Below are 21,883 nucleotides of genomic sequence, written 5' to 3'. Positions count from 1 at the left end.
GCATTGGCGTTTCCATACAAGGTTGTGAGAGAGCCAGTCAATATACTCTCCACTACACATCCATAGTCTTTCAAAAGTTTTCGATGTCATGCTAAATCTTCCCAAACTTCTACGAGAGTCGAGGTGTTTTCTTTGTAATTGCACTTATGTACTGGGCCCAGGACAGGTCCTCCTAAATTAACATTGAAGTACAGGTATTAAAAGTTGCTGAGCCTCTCCAAATTCCTTTGACTCTATTCAGCAGCCCTGTGCACACATAAATATAAAGGAAAGAACATGTTACAATTCCTAAAAATATAACATGTTCTAAGAATAAGATGCATTGCACCCTAGCGTGAGAAATAGTGATATTTTGAGTGTGGAACATTTTCGAGAATTCAGAACTGAAATTAAATTTGTGTCATAGGAGTAAAAGAAAACGTGAGGGAAATATATCCACTCACTAGAAAATCTTGTCTGAAGCTCATAAACAGTGACTGACGAACACACAGACTACTTGAATTGATTAGGAAGATGTATTTCATGGAGAACAGCAAGGTTAGTGAAATAGGAATTTCATGAAAAGCAGGCTGTACAATTTTAATTTTCGATTTGCAGGCCAGCTTGCTTGAGAAAAGTGGGAGTGCAGGAGCTAAGAATGTGTGGGCACTGGAGGAACTCGACAGGTCGGGAAGGAGAAGCCAGACACGCTACATCGCGCCGCCATGCCCGGGCCCGGACAAGCGCCACGCGCGTCGCTGACGTCACCCCATGCCGGAAGAGATGGGTTGGCAAAGTTAAAAAAATAAAAATAAAATTTTATACCTGAACTCATATTGATTCTGTTTTTTCTATGTAGTCGTCAGCGAACATTGAATTCACGGGAAATCGGTAAGGTGAAGAAAATCGGAGACCGTTGTGCGCGGGCTCCCATGGAGACAGGCGGTTGCTCGGTGACGTCACACAGGCGGGCTGGCCGGGGCGAGGAGGGCGCCACCGCCATATTGACGGGGATCGCGGACGAGGAGTGGCAGCGGATCACATCACCAGCCGGCATATAGATATATCTAGTACATACCTACCTATTTTCATAATTCTCACCAGCAACGATGAGCGATATCGACGAGGCAGCCTACGAGGGGAGGGTGAGTGGAGCGAACCGGGGAGGGAATAAACGAAACGAAACGGAACGGAACCGCGGGGGGGGGGGGGGTGGATTTCAGTGTTTCTGAAACAAAATGGAGAAATGGTATTGAGGCAGAGTCCGGCCGGGGCTTCGCCCGAATGAGGTCACAGGCCTCGAGGGAGGGCAGGCGGCGGCCCGGAGCTCCCTGGACGGTTGGGCGGGCGGGTGGAAGGAGCGACTGGCCGGGGAACAAGGCCGAGACCGGACCGTCGGTGGGAAAAGGTAAGCGGAGAGCGAGCGAGCCGCCATCTCTCTCTTTTGTCTACGCCGATCACTATCCCCATTCTCGCCTTCCTTTTCGATCGTGTCGGCTGCTTTCCCTTCTCCGCCATGGGCGGTTTGATCATCAGACCCGTCCCGAAGGAGCTCTGGGTCCGGCCTTGTGGCGCCCGATCTCCGAGACCCGTGTCCGTTTTTTCCCCCGTTGAGCCAGTCACTGCTCACGGAAGCAAAGCAGGAAGCACGCGTTTCCTCGGCCTCTCGAAGACCAACTCAAGCACCATCTTTATCTCAAAATTAGCCTCAAAGGTTTTGAGAATACTTGTTTTTTTTGGGGGGGGAGGGGGTGAGTATATTTCCTGCTTATCCTGCAGACAGTTAATGCTTCTAATTCCATGATGATTAATGTTAACTGCCGATAGAAGTAAAAGTATAGCAGCAGGAAATAGGGTAGTTAATGTATGAGCTATCAGAGAAGAAAAGCATTACAGTGTAAATACTACTAGCTTTTAATTGTCTTTTGATTATATTTCTTGAACCATAGTGATGTTTAGTAGCATATTAATGCAAGATTTTTATATCAAAATCACGTTTTATATATAAATTAAGCAAGTAGTGCAAAAAAAGAAAGAATAGTGAGATAGTGCATTATTGTGCCATTTCAGCGCACAGTGGAAATATCTCATGGATAGTAGGGAAATGGAGGGCTACGGTTCTTGTGCGGGTGGATGGGAATAGGCAGTTTAGATGGTTTGGCAGGGACTAGATGAGCCAAAGGGCCTGCTTCTGTGCTGTACTTTTCTATGACTTAATCCTTATACATTAAAATTTTTGGTGAGTCATCTGTGCTCTTTTTTAAAAATTGAGGCTTGCTTGTGGATTTAAATTCCCATTACTCTATTGGCAGTTGCTTCTGCGAAGACAAGGTGTACTTACTATTGACTTCTCTTTCTACAAGAAAATCGAATTTTCTTTCAATCCAGCATTAGAGTTGTGCCACAAATCTCATTACATCCCATTTGATAGTTTTCCCCTAGGATGGTAACACTGACACTTAGGATTACCACTACAGTACTTTGTAACTACGGGTGGGATCCAAGCTGAGGTAAATTTGGAGTCTTCTGGATAGATCTGAGAAAATCATTGAAAGCAATTGAGTCTTCAAAGAATTTGTTCAGGCATAGACCCCTAATTAGATCTGCAGATCGAATCCTAGATTTGAAAAATTGAATTTGTAAAGTTAAAGTGGGTTAAAAGTGCTTTTATGTATAATCTGAAACAACAGCTGCCCATTGATATACTGCTTGAATTTGAGGCACCATGTTGCATGTATTTTATTGCAGAATTCAGTGCTGAGGGAGGTGTACTTTAGTGCTGAAATACACATTTTCAGTTAATGTTAAAACTTCAATTATTGTAATTAATAACTCTTGACTACAGCATGCATCTTTCAGATCACACCTACATTTATTTGAAAGCATTCTTACTGACAGAAATAAAACTAATTTAAAATGAAATTGCTTCTTGCTCTCATTGGGATAAGTTTGAGAGTGCAAGATTGTTTTCCCTTTTCTTCCATGTCGTTAAGAGTTTATCTTTTAGTTCTAAGGGAACATGTAAGTGTATTTCATTTTCTTTCCAACTGAAATAGTTAAGCAAGAGTCCACTCAGCCGCATTCTGAATTGTGAGTGTAGAATTGGAGCAGTACAGGATTGCAGGTTGTGTCAAATGCAAAAATTAATTTAATATTTATTCAATATTTCTGATTAAGGTTTGATCCATTAGTGTAATCTGATTAATAAGAAAGCATTGTAATACATGGATTGTTTCCATTTGCCCTATTGGGCATAATAGTTTATAGACCAGTTTTTAAATAACATTTGCCTTGTTTCTTCACAGAAGCACATTTAAACATAATTAAGTCACATAATGATATTAGGGCAGAAGACTAATTTCAGGGGGTGGGGCTAAGATTTTGTATTTTCACCGCTTGAGCCCTGGTGGATGAAGACATGGCCACAACTAATGGAGCCATTTTAAAGTTGGGATGAGTGCAGGTATCTGCATACATATCTCAGCAGTGAGAGAGTCATGATCATGGCAGTTTGGAAACCAGACCTAATTGTAGGATTATATTTAATATTATAATTGTTGAGCAGAACTTGTGATTTAGAACTGCAGAGTTTTTCAAATAATAGAATGTGACAGTTGCAGGCAATGTTGATGTCAGAGTATCCATGAAGCCTTGGGCAGTAAATGAGCTGAGGCGAGCACTGAGCTAGTGTGTTCAATAGTTTGAATGCTTTGATTTTGGATAATTGCCAGAAAGGGATGATTTCAGTGCGTCCAAATGAGGTTTGTGATGGGGAACAGGCGAGTATTATATTTCTCAATTTCTGTTTTCTAGTGCTGGACAAGAAATTTCACCATTTAGGGACAGTAGAAGGTTAAAAAAGTTGGTGTTGAGGATACATCCATCCCTATCCTTGTAATTGAAATTTGCTCACAAATCAGTGAAATCACCACTTCTCCTTTGGATCAGATCAGTCAGTTGTCCATGTTTTTTAGTTGTTACTCAAGGTGCATGGTAGAAGCAGAGAAAAGTTGGCTTGGGCTATTTAAATGAAATTGGCCATGTAATTTTCACAATCCTGACTGTCTGGGTAGGCCTGTTGTCTCTGCCTGCTCCTTCCCCACTGAACTCCTGTTCTATTCTATCCCCCTTGGTTCAGTTCCTTCCTCCCTATATCCATGACACTACTTGTGCATTCAATCTTACAAACTTTCAATTCCCTGGTCCTGGCTAGCTCACTTTCACCTTGGATGTTCAGTCCCTTTGCACCTATCTATCAAGAAGGTCTCAAAGCTCTCTGCTTTTTTACCAAAAGAGTCATCCTATTTCCCTCCACAACCACCCTCTTCTGATAGAACTGGTCCTCACCCTCATCAGTTTTTCCTTTATCTCCTCCCACTTTCTCCAGACTCAAGGGTAGCCATGAGCATCCGCATGGGCCCCAAACATATCTTTACCTCCAGCTCCCCTCCCCACACACTTTTCTTTCTGCAGGGATCCTTTCTCCGCGATTCTCTTGTCTGTTTATCCCTGCAATTGGTCTAAGTGCTACTCTTGCCCATTCATCTCTTCCCTCACTTCCATTCAAGGCCCCAAACATTCCTTCCAGCTGAGGCAACTTGCGAATATGCTGAGGTCATCTGTTGTGTCCAGTGCTCCGGAGTGGCCTCTTCTACACTGGTGAGACCTGTTGTAAACTGGAGGATACTCCATCGAGCATCTCTGCTACATCTGGCAAAAACCAAACATTTTAATTCCAATTCCCATTCCTCTTCCACAGCTGCCTCCACCCTCGGGATGGAGGAGACACCTTCTCTTCTCTCTTCCATCTCCAACCGGGTGGCATGAATATTGATTTCTCCTTTCAGAAAACAAATCTTCCCCCCTCTCTTTTATTCCCCACTTAGACCTTTTATGCCTGTCCATTATTTGCCTTAGAGCCCCTCCTTCTCTTTCCCTTATAGTCCACTCTCCTATCAGATTCTTTCCTATCCACCCTTTACCTTCTGAACCTACTTGGCTCCACTTAACACCTTCCAACTAACAGCCTCCTCCTCACCCCATGTCTTTATTCTGGCTTCTCTCCCTTTTTTCAGTCCCGAGTGAGTGTCTTGGCTTGAAATGTTGACAGTTTATTCATTTTCATAGAAGCAGCCTGACCTTCTGAGTTCCTCCTTTGTAATTTTAGATTTGTTGATGGTTCTTTTGAATATTTTAAATATTCAATATGGGAGAATGTTCTATTTATCCTTCCAGCTGTTTGAAAATCATTGAAGAAGTGCAGCTATGAACTTTCGCTGCACTTACAAAATAGCGGGGATAAATCAATTTCTGTTTAAGTTTAGCTGAAATAATTCCCCAGGTCAGGGGTTTCCAACCTTTTTTAGGTCATGGACCTCTACCATTAACCACGGGGTCTGTGGATCTCAGGTTGGAATCCCCTTCTCTAGCTGGATAGAATACCAGAGTGGATCAGTAGCTCCTTTCTAAGGGTACTTAAATCTGGGAAAATTCTTTCAACATACGTGTCCATAATTAAAATATCGATTGTAAAACAGAGTAGGGAGTGCCTGAAACAAGGTGTGAGAGTAGTTGGTAATGTCATTTCTCCCATACGGAGAGGCCATTGCTTCAAATTTTAAATCAGCACTGAAGGTCAGCATAGTATCCAGAAATGCGTACAATCGAATTGAAGAGCCCTCTACTTGTTAAAGGTTATATCTTTGAAATACTTCTGTTTTCCCCTAGCTTGCAGGACTAATATTACAACTAGAATCTATTTTATGCTGGTGTCATTGCTCAGTCAACAGATACTTGTATTTGAGAAATAATCAAATAGTTACCTATTTCATCATTTGAAACTACTCTTATTGACCAAGTGGGTAACTATTTGGCCATTATTTTGCATTTCACTAAAAATTTGCTGGGAAGGGAAATGCTTTTTCTGTTTTGGTCAGGAACTGGCATATACTAAGGTTCTGAGTAAGGCTTTTGCAAAAAGAAGCTTCTCGAAGGTGAGTAATGTTCTCTTGTTTTTAGCTTATGATTTGTTTTGAGATTAGTTACTGATGGAAATTTTTCAGTTTTATGTTATGTGAAAGATTTTGTTGAGACATTTTGTGATTTATTTATTTCCTACATTTTGCAGTTACCAAGAGCAAACTCGAATCTTTTATATGGGAATTTTGGAGCTTCTGGGTTTAAAATGAACCATGAAAAATTTCCATCAATTCCATGGACATTTTTTAATATGTAAAATAGCTTGATAGACAAATGTAGAAACAATGAACATGGCCATGGTGTCCAAGTATCTACTCAGTCAAAGCTATTTGACAAGCTAGAAACTGCAGAGTTTATTTTAAGGCAAGTGTAGATAAAGCACTAAAGTGGCTGGTTAGGCCCATTGTTACATTGGTGTTGAGTGCTTAGCAGAGCATCTTGGAGAACATCAGTGTGGAATGAAAAATTAGCATTAAAAGGCATGTATACCTGTGCTTTTGAACCTTTGATAGTTTAAATAGATATCTTTGAGGTCATTATGAAACCACTGTCTGTTTTATGATGTGTGAAAGGCTCTATTAAGACTTTTTAGGATTTGTTTCTCAATTCCCGAATCTGTTATAGAATAACCAGAAATTTGAGTAGCTACATAGATTAGAAATGAGTACATCCCTCATCCCCCAGTCCACAATACCTCATCACTCTTTCAATTGCCTCAAATCACATCACCCTGAATATTTCATTTATTGTTTCCTTGTGATTGTATGGTCTGACTTCCTGCTGCCCTTAGCATTAGATTAGTTTGCCTTCAAAAGGGATTGGAAGTAAACAGCAAACTAATGGATTTTGATTTTTTTAAATTTCATATGTGAGAAAAATGATGTAAGTGTTAACATCAGAATTGAGAGTGAAAATTGTGAATTTCTGACCTATACAAAGCTTACTTTGTCAGACTATTGTTTTGAATACTTGGAGTAGTTAATGTAAATGATTTGAAAGGGTTGTTATCGATGTCTGGATGTGGTGTTTAGCTGAGGTTTTATTTCAGGTTCAAATCAAATGATGTGAAAGCTTTTTAAAATTTTATAAGAAAGGATCTATGGGGTTGGCATGTAGAAATTCTGTCCTTCATGGTTTTTTTTTAAAAACAAGGGTCGAAACAAGTGTGTACATAGCTGATCTAATTTTGTGCACAGATGGTATGTGATTGGCAGCATTATTATTTCTGACAAGTATCAAGGTAGTGTAATTGAAGTTTTTATCCTATATCTAGCTGAACTGTCTACCAAATGGTACTATTGTATCACTATTCCTTGTAGGTGCAAAGGTTAGCCGGGGAGGAATTCTGTCATGCTGTTGTCAAAGTTTGACATACCAAGTGAACTTCATCTTTCATAGTAGCAATAACTCACTTTGCTGCTTCACATTTAAACATTGTCCTTGATATGCTTAGTAATATTCAACAAAGCACATTTAACAATAAAGCTATACAGGAGACAAGTATTACCTGTTGTATGATTTATATAAGCAGGCTTTGGAAAACACATTTTTCCTGTCTCTATTTCAGATCATTCCAGTTACTGTTTCAGGAATTAGTGGCGGGGGAGCTCGAATTCAACTAATTCATCTTAAGTTGCAAGGCTAGATTGAATTTTCGACTCTACATTTATCTAAGGGATGGAAATGTATTGGAATTTAGCATGGACTGAAGTTTGTCTTCCAGTGGTGTAATTATTTAAACAGCTATTTTAACTGTTTGGTAAGGGGAATAAATTTGCTTGCTAATTAAGGGTCAAAGAACTGTTACCATGTTCTTGGGCAATCAAAATATTATAATTTCAGGGCACAAATATTCAGTGTTGATCAGTATTAACTGATGCCCAGAAAATGCTTTGAAATACTTTCTGTCCAAGACAGTTTAGATTTTTTGACATAGACCTTTTACCTATTGATTAAGGAGAAGGGAGAGAGCACCAAACTCGAGGCAGTTTCCTAATTTTAATCAAATACTCCTCATCGTAACAGATTTTAAAAAGTTTAACAAACATCAAGGAGTGCATATTTATTGAAAAAATTTTATGAAAGGATTTTTTTTACAATTAAAGTAATGGAATTATTACACCTGCTGGAGTTTAGTTAGAAAGATGATAGGCTATAGTACAAATCCAGCAGATTGTAATCCCGTGCTTCATCCTACTGAATGTTCTTTTTCCATTAAGGTTAATATTGAAGAAATGGAAGAGTATTTTCCAAGAATGTGGAAGAATAATCAAGATAACAGAAGGCTAATCACAAGTATTGCAGATCAGAAAAATTTGAGAAATCAGAAAAAAATTGAATGGGAAATGAACAGAAGATTGGTCAGATAGAAGAGCTTGCATTTATAAGGCATTAATGAATTGTTTGAATTGGGAAGAATACACGGAGTATGAAAACTCTGAAAATGAAGAAATGAAGAAAATAGAAAGCAAGAGTGAACTAAAATTAAAAGAATCTGGAAAATTAAGAATCTGGAAAATTAAAAGAATCTGGAAGATTGAATGTGTCCTAGGTTAAGTAAAGTATGGTTTATGTTCACGTGTCTGTATGCTCAAGTTTTAGCATAAAATGCATGATTATTTAAGAAAGTTTCATAGAATGTTGGTGATTAGGTATATTTGTAGGGAATGTGTATTCTTTAGGAATGTGCAATACTTACTATGGGTTGAAGTCTTCTGTGCTTTATCAGGGGCCAAAATGACAGTAGTGAAGGATACCTTTTTGCCCCTCTGCTACTACCTGCGACAATAACTGAATTATAAATGTTCGCTATGAGGTTTAAAAGTTTCATAATTGTTGTACAATAAATAACTTTGTTCTGTCATACCAGGACTCCCGCTCACCATCAAAATCTCCAAGTGGAAGTGCTGGTCGTGCAAAATCTGAAAGTCGCTCTGCATCTCGCAGTCCATCAAGAGCCTCAAAGCGTTCAGAATCTCGCTCACGATCCAGATCTAAATCTAGGTATGTATTTAGCAGGTTTAAGTGATTAATACATCATGTCCTTTAAAGTGCTTGACTGCACATATGAAGAGTGCTGTAAGTATTGCTGATTGTGTGTATGCTGATGAGTATTACAGTGAATTCCGGTTAACTGGGACACATGGAGACCAGTACATTTTGGCCCAATTAAGCAGTTGTCCCAATTAGTCAAAGTTTCATGGAAATAGTTAAAAAGGCTGAGTGATAAATTATGTAGTTAAATGAAATACAGAACAAATTAGAACACTACCAATACTGTAAAACTGGATTAGTTCCTCATGATTATTGATGGAGTTGTTCGTCCAGTAAACTCTGCCATCTTTCTTTGCCTGACTAAATGAACAAAATCAGCGCAGACAGTGTAGATGATGGACTGTATTCATACAGTGCTTTTGCCAATTGCCTCCTCCAAATCTTCATTTTTGTTGTAACATTTAAGATGATTGTCAACATCTTCAAATTCTTTGCAGTTCTTAAATTGAAGTAGTGAAATAATATCATTTTCACTCTTGTTGGCGTGTGGCCAAGTGGTTAAGGCGTTCGTCTAGTGATTTGAAGGTCGCTAGTTTGAGCCTTGGCTGAGGCAGCGTGTGTGTCCTTGAGCAAGGCACTTAACCACACATTGCTCTGCGACACTGGTGCCAAGCTGTATGGATTCATAATGCCCTTCCCTTGGACAACATCGGTGGTGTGGAGAGGGGAGACTTGCAGCATGAGCAACTGCTAGTCTTCCATACAACCTTGCCCAGGCCTGTGCCCTGGAAACTTTCCAAGGCACAAATCCATGGTCTCATGAGACCAACAGATACCTACTCACTCTTGAGCCATTTCTGGTCGATTCTTAAAACTGCAGTGAGCAAAACAGTTCTGAATTGTCTTACTGTTTATCTCTCACCAACTATCAGTTGCAAAAATCATTGCTTTTTGAACTGATGCAACCGACACTAGTTAGAAACTGTTCTGTAAGTCTCCTGTCCCAATTAAGCAGTATAGTGTCCCAAATAAGCAAAGGGAATCCCATTTTCGATTATTTTTTTGTTCTTTAAAAGTTGTCCCAAATAAGTGGCTGCCCTGATTAACCAATGGCCCAATTAACCAAAATTCATTATATTTTATCATTGTTACTTGAAGTATTTTCATGTCTACTTCCTGCACCATTTGACAGCTTTGTTCTATCAAGCTATTTCCAGATGACAAATGCATTGAAATATAGTTCCCTGATTTTACAATCTGTTTTTGAGTGGTTTATTTTCCTGTTGTTTGATTTATTGATAACTCATTCATAAGCTATTTGAGAAGTGCTTTGTGACTGGCTAAATGTCAAAAACCTTGTGGAAGGTTTGGGGTGGTTATGCGTAAACAATGTAGTTTGTTTGCATTAAGTTTCTCTTACCAACCAGTGCCTAGACAAGGTCTTTTTGTCCTTATTTCGCTAGAAATAATGCTTTATAATTTCAACAAAAAGTGGGATCTGTTGTTTTTACATTCCCATCAAATTCATGTAGAATACTCTTCATAAGTTATCTTTATAACTGATAAACAGTCAAATATGTAAAGAAAACTTATTGGCAGTGACATACCTTGAGAATCCATGATTCTTTGAGAAATTAAATTTGTATAGTTGGTTGTAATGTGCAGAGGAAAGTGCGAGGGCACTGTTCTTGAAGTGATTATCAATCATGTAAGTTGAAAAAATGCTGAATTTACTCCGTTTTGATAGCATCGATAGAGACTTTAATGCTATTTTGTCAAATGGTGGGTGGAGAAAATACAAAGGGAATACTGATATGTTGGGGACCACAAGAAGAACTAAGACACAGATTGGTATCTGGTTGTTACCAGCAGGAGCAGGTGTATGTGGGGGACTGCCGTTGCTGCTTGGAGTAAAGGAAATTTGAAGTAAAAAAATGATTTTTTTTTCTGCACAGCATAGAATTGACTAGGGACTGTAAAGTTAACATCACAAATGCTGGAATGTGGAAATTAAAATCAAGTAGTAGAATGCATGTGAGGCACAATAGAAACTGGAAAGGTTGGTTATCTGAAATTATTGAATTGGATGTTGAGCTGAAGCTTGCCTAAATGTAAGTTGATGCATAACAGTCCAAAACCCAGGTTGGTGAGTTGAGAAATGAGTGACTGGCAAATGGAGGTCTTGGGTCACCTTTGCAGATGAAACTGGGTGTTCTACAAAGTGGGTTGCTAAATCTGCATTCAGTTTCTCCAGTTCTTGGACCAATGGAAATGAATTGTTGCTTTGCTTGTGGTAGTTTTGGTCCATGGATCATGGGTAGGGAAGAGTCAGTATGAGTTGTCTCCAATAGTGCCTGCATGAGGATCAGCCACGAGGAAGTGAGTATTGGTTAGGATGGAAATGTAAAAGGAATCACAAATGGAGCAGCTTTTTTAGAATGCTGGCAGTATAAGATGTGTCTGCAGTGGTGAAAATTAATGGATGGTATAGTGGGAGGCAAGAGGTGAGAGATGGTAGGAATACAGGACGTGGAACAAACATAGATGTCAGTCCTGTTCATTAGGGAGGTGAAGGCACAATTGAGGGAATGTGTGAATAGCACATACCATGGAGCTGAAGAATTTACTGAAAATAGTGAGGTGAGATATAGTTAATAGTTGAGTGTCTAAGGGTTTGTAATAGTTACTGATCCCAAATATATCCCCTGAGATGGAGAGTAAAAGAATAATGTACTTTTTGATGTAATTTTATGAAGCAGAGCAGAAAATAAAGAAACATGGATAGTATTCAGCAATCATTTGTTCTGAAATAATTTATCACTGTACTTTGTTTCTTTATTTATCTGATTACTCACTGTGGTAGAAACCAGATGATGCATTTTTCAAATATATGTTCTTGTCATGCATTGTTGGGAAGAGTCATCTAAACCATGAGGAGGTTGGAAAGAGTTGGTATTTCAGTATTTACAGAAACGGGGTAGGTGGCTTGACTTCCAGATTGTGTTTCTTTAATTTTATTTTGATTAGAAAATGTAATAAACTAAATTTTCATGCAAGTTTTCCTCTGAACAATGGGTGGGTGGCTAGACTACTGCAAGCTTGCCCTGTTAAGGTGCTTTTGGGTGGCAATTGCTGCAACATTACCTGATCAGTGCATTAATTGGGTGAATGTTCAATGTCTTAATTACTTTAGTCTATTTATGTTGAAGGCACAGCTCAAGATTATACTTTATTGAAAAATGTGCATTATTGATTTGCAGATACTTGTCCTACACCAACTTTTTAAAAGTTCAATTGTAATAGAATAGAATGCAGAAGTTAATCCACGAGTGCCTATATCATTTTGGGCCAGTGCTGAATACCTCCATATGTTCACTGGAATTTCTTGCTAGAATTTGTTATTGACTGACAATGAAAGTTAAAGTTGTTGCTTTTAATTATTTAAATATGTTTGTCTTTTAAAATATAAACTGAGGTATGACCATAATAGAAATGTATTTTATCTTTTTACCAGATCACACTCGCGGAGACATTCACACCGCCGGTATTCACGCTCCCGATCACGATCCCATTCACACCGAAGGCGGTCCCGCAGCAGATCTTACACGCCTGAGTATCGGTCACGAAGAAGGAGCCGCAGTCATTCACCAATGTCTAGCCGAAGGCGCCATGCAGGAAGTAGAGTAGGTTATTGTACTGCAGTACAAGCAATTGCATTGAGAAGGGGTGATTGATGCATTCCCTCAGCAGTGCATTGGTGTTATGTGGCTGACTTTTTCTTTTTCAGGGGAGTGAAAGAATACCTGGCAATAACTGCCTCCCACCTCATTCAGATGCTTTAATGAAGCAAATACATTTTTGAATACTGGTGTGATCAACTGAAGTGTTTTTTTTTTCCTTGAGCAGTGGTTTCAGTTTGGAACTCTATGCTCGCTCTTGTGACTTTAGTGATGATTCACACAAGTGAGTGGTCATTTGAGCAAGAAATTGTGTGCATTTGTAGAATGTAAATTGAGATAATTTTGTTAGGATATATGAAGATCTGAGACAACATTAATGCTGTGAAATCTAGTACTGAAAAGTGAGTTATTAATGCTTTTTTTTCTTGTACTGTGTTTTTTTGGGAAATTTTTGGACTACTGGCTTGGCTACTGTTGACATTGTCTTCACAACCCTCTGGTTTTAGATTTTTATTTGATGAGCTGTTTTGAGAATCTGACCCTCCAGCCACTGTTGTGAAGAGTTTTGTCATTCTTGTCTGAGTTGATGGGCAGTATGCCACCTGATAGTGGAGCACTCCACCTTTATGGGAGGGGGAAAACTCATCCCGTCCATCTTGTCCTACAGACGGGCCATGTGTCGGCGAAACACGGAGGAGCATTGATAGTAGATGTGGAGAAGTCCGCTGCCAGGACTGCCCCGTCATCCCAGATGAAGGATGATTCCTGGAGGCGAGCAGCATATGGGAAGAAAGAAGGCAAACTCGGTTCTCAAAACGTAAATTAAAAACTTACTTTCAAACAAATTGATTGTTTCCAGATATCTAATGGATTTGTGCATTCAGTCTCTTTATAGCAACATGTTTGATTGAATAAAGTTAATCATGGGAGCATAATCTCAGCCAGAGGTCAAGAATGAGTTTATGGGGTGCAGTGACATGGTGTCCACTTAAGCCTTTTAAAATTAACTGATGTTTAAGTCATTCTATACCCAATCATGGCTGTGAACCAAAGCAGGAGAACTCTCTCATCTGTCTACAATATCACTACTGCAGTTCACCATATCATTTTATTTCCTTCAACCTATGAATAATAATTTTTCCTGACTAATTAAATGCCAGCCAAGCTGCCTTGCATTCTGCCTACATTCACTTACCCAGCACAATCACTATCTCCATCGTTGTAAATTGAGTTTGCACTTCACATCCACCCATGTTCTCACATCTTCTGCTTTACCCCCAAGTATTGTATAGTTAAGTGATTTGTGGTGTTGAAGTAAACTGGAGCTGGTTATAAAGTGGACAGTGAACATTGAACGCTAATGTTACTGTCTGCTGATTCGAACTGGAAAAAATATCAGCATGAACTGAGTTCATGTAGATTGCTGATTGTTACAGGATTAGTCATTAAGCGACAACGGGGAGAAAATCTGTTCAGTTATTTGGCATCTATTTTGATGTTTTATTAAAAATCACAATTGAAGTTGTAGACATTTTGTGATAGCACTTTCACAGATGTCATAATGCTAGAATATTTGACGTCATCTGCAGCTGCCTGCCCAATATTTGATGTGCTGCATCTGGAGATGTTAAAAACCTGGGGGCTTGACATGATTTGGAACTACAGAAGAAACTTTGGAGAATTTAAATTTGTAACACTGGGGCTTGGTTCCAGATTAGTTGTGTGGATGTGTAAAATGAAGTCCAGGTTAATCTTTGGAAGGTTCATTGTATATGTACATTGAGTAGAAGGAAGATTTCTTTAATGAAGGAGCACATGGAAGGTCTTGAATGTCTGATGTTTTGGTAATGTGAATGTTGATGGTCTACTGTGTGCCTCTGCATGTAAGTGTATCTAATGTGTTTGGTTCCTGGTCAAAACTGCAGAGATGGTTGAATTTTTCCAATACAAATTCTTTAAATTTAAAATGCAGGTATTGATGTATTTAATTATCTACATTGTAAGGTTATGTTGTAATAAAAGCAATCTTCATGGTGTATTGAATCAGGCCTGATAATTGGTGGCTTCTAGGGAACTTAGAACACAATCTAAATTCTTTGAACCTGTAGTAACTAGGCAATCTAGTGAGGTAAGTGAGTTATCAGAATACAAATATAGTGCATATCCAAGTGTAGTCTTCCTTCAATGCACTGGCAGCAGCGATGGAGAAATGGTGGTAAGCAGTCTTGTGTTTGTACTTTGATCAGATGGTTTTAATACATTTTGAGGCTGAGGTACTGCTTAGTTAGTTTTCATTACCTCCTGGCTGTCAGTATTGCAGATTGAAATCCTATAGGTTATTGTCTTCTGATGTATAAAATGTTAGTTGCACATCAGGAGACACTAGCCAATTGTGTGTAGCCTTGTCTCGGAGTGTACACTGGTGTTATGGAAGCCAGCTGCTCTTCATTCTGGTGTGCAGTAGCTGCCTTTATCTCTATGCTGATTTATTTTTGTGATTCCTTGGCATTTGAAAGCCAGCAGTTAATGTTACACAGGTATAATTATGTTACTGTTTTTCACTTGTTTTCAAATTTTAAATGTATCCTTCAAATACACTGGTCTGATAAGATAATTACAAATACTGGGGCACTGGATGTTATCCAATCCTGCTTATCCAGTCCTCTGGTGGCTTAGATTTTATAAAGTGGTTCTAATTAAAGATCAGAAATAATTTTTAAGATCGTTTTGCTACATCTGAGTGGCTTGCTAGGCCACTCTGAAGAGCAGTTGCTTTCATGCTTGGTTATGTAGGTCTAACCAGGTAAGCACTGCAGGTTCTCACTAAATCTTCATTGCTGCATTAGTTCCAGTCATAATCAATACTGCAACCATTACCAGATGAACCTGTAAACTCAACTCAATTAATTTTTTTGACATGGAGTTGATAGACTTTGACTTCAATAAACCAGAGACAGAAGACCACCTTTCTCTGAAATTGGAGATTGAGGGGGGGGAAATGGACGGTTTCCTGCAGTATCCTTGAAGGGCTAAAGTGTGAGGTTGTGCAATGCCTCAAACGTTCTTGGAAAATGGAGGCTGCAGTTTGTACTACAAGCCGAAACTGACTTAAAGCAAAGTTTGGTCTTGTGACCTTGTTACAGACCTACTGAGTACTTCCATCCTTGGGGAATTGACTTCAAAGATAGTTCCTGTGGTGCAGTTTTACGTATTTCTAATATTGATTTTCCAGGCTAATCCAGATCCAAACACCTGCCTCGGTGTTTTTGGGCTCAGTTTGTACACCACTGAGCGGGATCTTCGTGAAGTGTTTTCTCGCTATGGGCCTTTGGCAGGTGTCAATGTCGTCTATGATCAGCGGACTGGTCGTTCAAGAGGATTTGCCTTTGTTTATTTTGAAAGGCTCGAGGATGCTAAAGAGGTAATCTGAGTGTTAATAGTTATTTATATTGTATATTTTCACATTGTCACACTTTTAAGAAAGTTGATAATAAAGTTGTGTTGTGAATTCTGTACAATTACATCTATGAATCAACTGTTTTATTGATCATCATTCAAAATATATTAACTTTCCCTTGATCGTTGATTCATAATACCAGAACATTACCCTACAGCACAAAAGGGGAAAAAACACTATTGCCTTTTGAGGCCGTTGGATGTGGCCCTGTCAGCGGCACTTTGCTGCTTCAGTAAAGCATCCCTCCCACTCCAGGCATTCTTTCTTCTCCCTCTCATCAGGTAGGAGGTAGAAAAGCTTGAACGTGTGTACAACCAGGCTCGTGCACAGTTTTTGTCCCACTTGAACAGGCCTCCTTTACATTAAAGGTGAACTCTTGATGGTAATCTGTCTCCATGATATTTGCACCTTAATATCCACCTGCACTGCACCTACTCTGTTACACTATATCGTGCATTCTATTACTGCTTTTCCCATGTGCCACCTTATACTGATGCTTTGAAATTGTATGGATGACATGCAAACCTTTTGAAAATATTTTTCACATGTCATATTCTAATTCTAGTATTCATTGCAACACTAAGAACATTTTATCACTGGGACGTGTAATTTTATTTTATGTTAACTGTCTGCAGGCAATGGAACGTGCTAATGGGATGGAATTGGATGGTAGGCGAATTCGTGTAGATTATTCTATTACAAAGAGGCCCCACACTCCTACTCCTGGAATCTATATGGGAAGGCCAACTCAGTAAGGAAGAAAACTTTAATGATTTAAAAACTCTTGTGTTCCATTGTGGATTTTTTGTAATTAAGAATTTTCTAATTCCCATTATTAGCAGCAGTGGAGGTGGTGGTGGTGGAGGACGTCGCCGGGATTCTTACTATGATCGAGGCTATGATAAATATGATCGATATGATGATCGGGACTATGATTATCGATACAGGTAAAGTATTTCATAATTTTATATTTTTATCAGATCCATCCCTCCCTTGTCATATTTATCTTAAAATTATTTTTAAAAGATAGTTTCCCCAGTTCTGGTAAAGGATTTGACCTGAAATGCTAATTTACTTTCTGCAAATACTGCCTGACCTGTTGTGTTTGTTATGCTGGAGATGGGTGTTTTTTTTTGTAGGCTTGAATCTGTAAATGGCACTGGGGAAAAAAAAAACTGTATATTGACTTTCAACCTATAAGCACAGTAACTGCTTCAAGTTATGCATAATGCCCAGCTACACCCTTATTTCAGCTTGTCTGCAGTTAGACTTGTTTTTCACCTCGAGTCAAAATAACAGGTTGAACAACGTGCATTCTGTCAAATACAAACTTCTCGTTTAGCCTGTTATTTTGTTGCCATCAAATACAATTTGTTAATAACTTGTCTTATAACTTATTCTTTCTAAGGTAAATGTAATTTAGCAATTGTATATTTTTTAAGTCCATGGAGTCTCCTACAGCTGGGGTATGGGTAGGTAATCATGCTAGATGTCAATGGGAGTTTTTTAGGTTGGGTTTCCTCTGGGTGCTCTGGTTTCCTCCTTGTTCCAAAGACCTACTGATTAGTAATAGTTCGTCACAAAGGTGTTGCTGGGTGGGGCAGGTTTATTGGGCCAGAAGGGTCTGTTACTTGCAAAATAAAATAAAAGGAGTTGAATGCTAAGTGTATTTATTTAATATCTTTTCCTTTTTTAATTTGCTATTGAAGGACATGGGGTTCTCAAATAAACTAACATTGCTTAAAGGAAACCACTATGTTGGATATTTTTATAATCTAGGCATCTAGATTATAAAGAGTTTGTGTAAAATCAATTGGGGTGTTTCTCTGCTTTCTTCACACTGCCCTAAAATCGTCATGACTGTCCAGGAGATGACTAATCAATTGGTTATACAATGAATACTCGCCTTTTGCTTTGGCAATGATAATAATGAAGTTATTTTACGCAACGCTCATTATTTAATTCAGTTCTTTAATGAGAATTTTCACACAGCCATGTAAGAATTCTGCATACAAATATGGGTATCTACCAAAATTAAAATCTTAAGGTAGTTCAAACTTATTTCATTACAGTAGACGGCGATCTCCATCACCTTACTACAGCAGAGGATACCGATCACGCTCAAGGTCTCGTTCCTATTCACCTCGTAAGTACTACAATTGAATGAACTTGTCTAATATGTGTCTACGCAAATTGAATTAAAAAGCTGGGCATGATAAACTTTAGTAAATCATATTGTTCTTCATTAAGGTCACAATTATACCCCATTCCCTGGTTCTGTGACTAGGAAGTTCTGTCCTACCTGTTGCAATTGGATAGTCCGTTATTCTGAAATTGCTGCCCAATGCAGGTGTCCTCATGAAGAGAATCCTGCATTGCATTAAGATTAACTTTCATTGTTCTGAGCTCGGCATGTAATTATTCCAATTTAACTGTTCTAATAGAAGGAATGAAGCCAGCAATCTTCAAACTAACTCCAATCTAAATATGTTCCTCAAGGGATCTTCTCAAACTAACTCCAATCTAAATATGTTCCTCAAGGGATAAAAGTTGTATTAGTGCTCTTCAATGTCCTGTACTATTTCAGAGGTTTTTTTCTGTGGGCATACTTAGCAAATCCATAGAACAGTTAACTGAACTATAGACATCGGGAACTGTTAACTGTGAGGGGGAAAGAACTGCAAATGCAGATATAAATAAATAACAATAAATAATGAGCATAATATAACAGCGTCCTTAAATGAGTGTAGCTCTTCCCTTTAAGAGCCTTATGGTCGAGCCTTATGGTTATGGCCGAGACAAGGTGTTGTGTCCTTGAGCAAGGCACTTAATCACACATTGCTCTGCGAGGACACTGGTGCCAAGCTGCATGGGTCCTAATGCCCTTCCCTTGGACAACATTGGTGTTGTGGAGAGGGGAGACTTGCAGCGTGGGCAACTACTGGTCTTCCATACAACCTTGCCCAGGCCTGTGCCCTGGAGAGTGTAGACTTTCCAGGCGCAGATCCATGGTCTCACAAGACTAACGGATGCCTTTATGGTTGAGAGGTAGAAACTGTTCTTGAACCTGGTGGTGCAAGTCCTGAGGCACATGTACCTTCTACCCGATGGAAGCAACAAGGAAAGAGCCTGGCCTGGCCAGAGAGGATCTTTGATGATGCAACATTTCTTGTAGATGTGCTGAATGGTTGAGAGAGTTTTACCATGATGTATTGGGCTGAATCCACTATCTTTTGCAGGATTTTCTGCTCATACGCATTAGTGTTTCCATACCAGGATGTAATACAGACAGTCAGCACACTTTCCGCCACACTTCTGTAGATGTTTTCCGGGATTTTCAATGACATGTTGAACCTGTGCAGAATCTTACGAAGTAGAGGCGCTGGCGTGCTTTCTTCGCAATAATATTTATATGATGGGTCCAGGACAGGTCCTCTGAGATAGTGACACCCAGGAATTTACAGTTACTGACTCTCTCCACCTCTGATCCTCTGATGATTATTGGGTCATGGACCTCTGGTTTCCTCTGCTGAAGTCCTTGGTGTTAGTGACATTGAATGAGAGGTTGTTATTACACAACTCAGCCAAGTTTTCAATCTCCCTCTTGTATGCTAATGTAGAATACTGTCTGTGTAAGGCAGTATTCTGTAGTCTTTCCATTTAAATAGTGTTTTGCTTTTCTTCCTACCAAAATGAATAAAACAATTCCCATCAGTCTTCGAGACCCATGCATGTGGAAAATGATCAATTTGTTCATCCATCCCTGTGGCCTCTGATTGCATCTACAAATGTTCTGGCTTCCCCAGCACTGAGTTCCAGATCCTTATACCTGCTTCTATTTTACTCTCACTCCATTTAATCTAAAGGTTCTAGATTGTAGCTTCTAGGTAATTTTTTCATGTACAGATGCATAATAATGTTCAAAGCTTATACTCCAGCTCACCAGATTTGAGCAAATACCTTTGTGTATTTGAAGGTTTATGATCCCCAGGAGATTTCACATATAACAAGCACAGTGCATCACCTCCCTACTGATCACTTCCTTTAATTGGTAATTAATGTTTGTATTTTTTTACTGTGGTTAATCAAGGTACCAGTTTTAAAACTGATTTTATTGTACAGTATAGTTTAGAGCTAACCCTTCTACGATCAGGGTGGAATTGAAAAAGCTGACAAACCTTCCTGTGATATCAGTCTTGGCTTGCTGCTCGTACTTTAAAATGTTCTCCTCTAAACTAGGGCCTCTTGTCATGAGTGTGTGAGAGTCAACACATTTCATATTCATTCTGTGCTGCAATAACTATTGACCATGTTGTATATTTGTCAGATTCATTGTTGTATAAATTTGTTTTGCAGGTCGTTACTGATCAGACTCTGCTTGCTGGACAACTGTCTAAAAGATTTTTAATCTACGTGTTACAGCAACTTTTTTTTGAGGGTGGGGTGGGGTTAAGATTTTGGTAGTTGTGCATGATAGTTTCTGTGGCTATATAACTACTTTGGAAAGCCATTCTAAAAGCTACTTGCTGGAACAGATTTATGTAAGTTCATAACTCGATGTAAAGACTCGGGCTGGAATTTAATGGTTGGTAATCTTTTTATCACCAGCTGCAGGTTTTTTTTTGAACATGCAAATGCCAATATTCATTAGTTTTGTCATGTTGTTTGACTTTGTCACTCAGTTGTGTTTACTGTTTGAAGCTGTCCTAAGTTCTGTTTTTTTATAATCCTTTCAAAGATCAGTATATACATTTTACAAAATAACTTGAAAATGTACAAAATGGTGGATTGTTGGAATGTCGTTTTTGAAAGATACTTTAAGATTTAAGTTTGGAGCCTACTGATCTGACTGGGTAATAGTGGAATATTGCATTTCTGCCCTGGATTGAAAGTATGATGTGAGAATTGTCTTCACAATTGTAAAGGATTATATTAATTAAATTTTTTTTAGTTAATGGTGTCTGTTTTGACCTGCAATATAGTCCCTGCATATTGACCAACTGCTATAATGTACAACACTTTACTGAATATTAAAAATGCCTTCTGAATAGGAGGCAGGAAGGATCATTTATTGTTTGTTTTTGGATAGTTTAATTTTCAACTATTTGATACCAGAGAATCTTTCTAGAAATTGTTAGACTCCAGACACCATTTGCATGATGGTGCTATCTATCTTCCAGAGATACTCTAAAACTGAAGCAGTCTGGGGAAATGCATCTAATAGTACAATTGCCATTGTTTAGAAATGGTACATAATGAGGCCAGTTCGCCCATTGTTTCCATGTGGAAAGTGTATCAAGCAGATGTTAATGACAGGACCCTGAACACTAGACTTTTAACATCTGTCTCACCAACTCAAGTACCTAGGGGTCACTGACCCTCGAGCCTCTTGCCTTCACTAAACTCCTATCCTGGAACCCACCAGCAACTGGCTACCAGCCTTGTTTCTCCTTGTGTCACAGAATCCTTTTGAAAATGTGCTGTATGGAGCTACTTCGCAAGCAGCTGTTACATTACTGAGCCAATCTCAAATCCATGTTAGAAAATGTTTCTCTTAAGCGATGTGCTTCATCATTGCTGTTATGTTTGTTAGTACACCATTAACTGCACCTCATCAAAATTCCTGTTTAAATATAGTTTACCATTGACAAATCTGTGCTGACTTGAAACAAAGAACGGTGCAGGCTCTTTGCTGACCTTTTAACCCACTCCAAGTTCTCTGCCACCACCCTTGGGTAGTGCATTTCATGCATCTATGATTGTGTATGTGTGTGTGTATATATACAGTGGCATG

At 38.9% G+C, this 21,883-nt stretch overlaps 1 protein-coding gene across 6 annotated transcripts; it reads left to right on the top strand.

Annotated features, from left to right (window-relative positions):
* Positions 1 to 944: 944 nt before the first annotated feature.
* Positions 945 to 21,156, top strand: tra2a (transformer 2 alpha homolog). Of its 6 annotated transcripts, XM_072283102.1 has the most exons (11): positions 947 to 1,124; positions 7,526 to 7,717; positions 8,178 to 8,519; positions 8,828 to 8,961; positions 12,467 to 12,635; positions 13,300 to 13,449; positions 15,865 to 16,053; positions 16,725 to 16,840; positions 16,929 to 17,036; positions 18,162 to 18,235; positions 20,446 to 21,156. In XM_072283102.1, the coding sequence occupies exons 3-11, from the start codon at positions 8,499 to 8,501 to the stop codon at positions 20,454 to 20,456; spliced, it is 972 nt and encodes a 323-aa protein (XP_072139203.1). In that variant the 5' UTR covers positions 947 to 1,124; positions 7,526 to 7,717; positions 8,178 to 8,498; the 3' UTR covers positions 20,457 to 21,156. The 6 variants fall into 6 exon arrangements, with proteins under 6 accessions (XP_072139201.1, XP_072139203.1, XP_072139202.1 ...); XM_072283101.1 differs by lacking the exon at positions 7,526 to 7,717; XM_072283100.1 differs by lacking the exons at positions 7,526 to 7,717; positions 8,178 to 8,519 and having other exon boundaries at positions 945 to 1,124; positions 16,932 to 17,036; positions 18,165 to 18,235.
* Positions 21,157 to 21,883: the final 727 nt, after the last annotated feature.

The sequence above is a fragment of the Mobula birostris genome, chromosome 19 (genome assembly GCF_030028105.1).
Source record: "Mobula birostris isolate sMobBir1 chromosome 19, sMobBir1.hap1, whole genome shotgun sequence".
In the NCBI taxonomy this organism is placed as follows: domain Eukaryota; kingdom Metazoa; phylum Chordata; class Chondrichthyes; order Myliobatiformes; family Myliobatidae; genus Mobula; species Mobula birostris.
The sequence above is the reverse complement of the archived record's forward strand: the minus strand, read 5'-3'. Positions and strand labels throughout refer to the sequence as shown.

Excerpts from the sequence above, each read along its gene's own strand:
- tra2a (XM_072283097.1), top strand. The coding sequence starts at position 1,089 with ATGAGCGATATCGACGAGGCAGCCTACGAGGGGAGG. Across the intron at positions 12,636-13,299 it reads GGCGCCATGCAGGAAGTAGA|ACGGGCCATGTGTCGGCGAA; the intron begins GTAGGTTATTGT and ends CTTGTCCTACAG. Across the intron at positions 16,841-16,928 it reads TATATGGGAAGGCCAACTCA|CAGCAGTGGAGGTGGTGGTG; the intron begins GTAAGGAAGAAA and ends TCCCATTATTAG.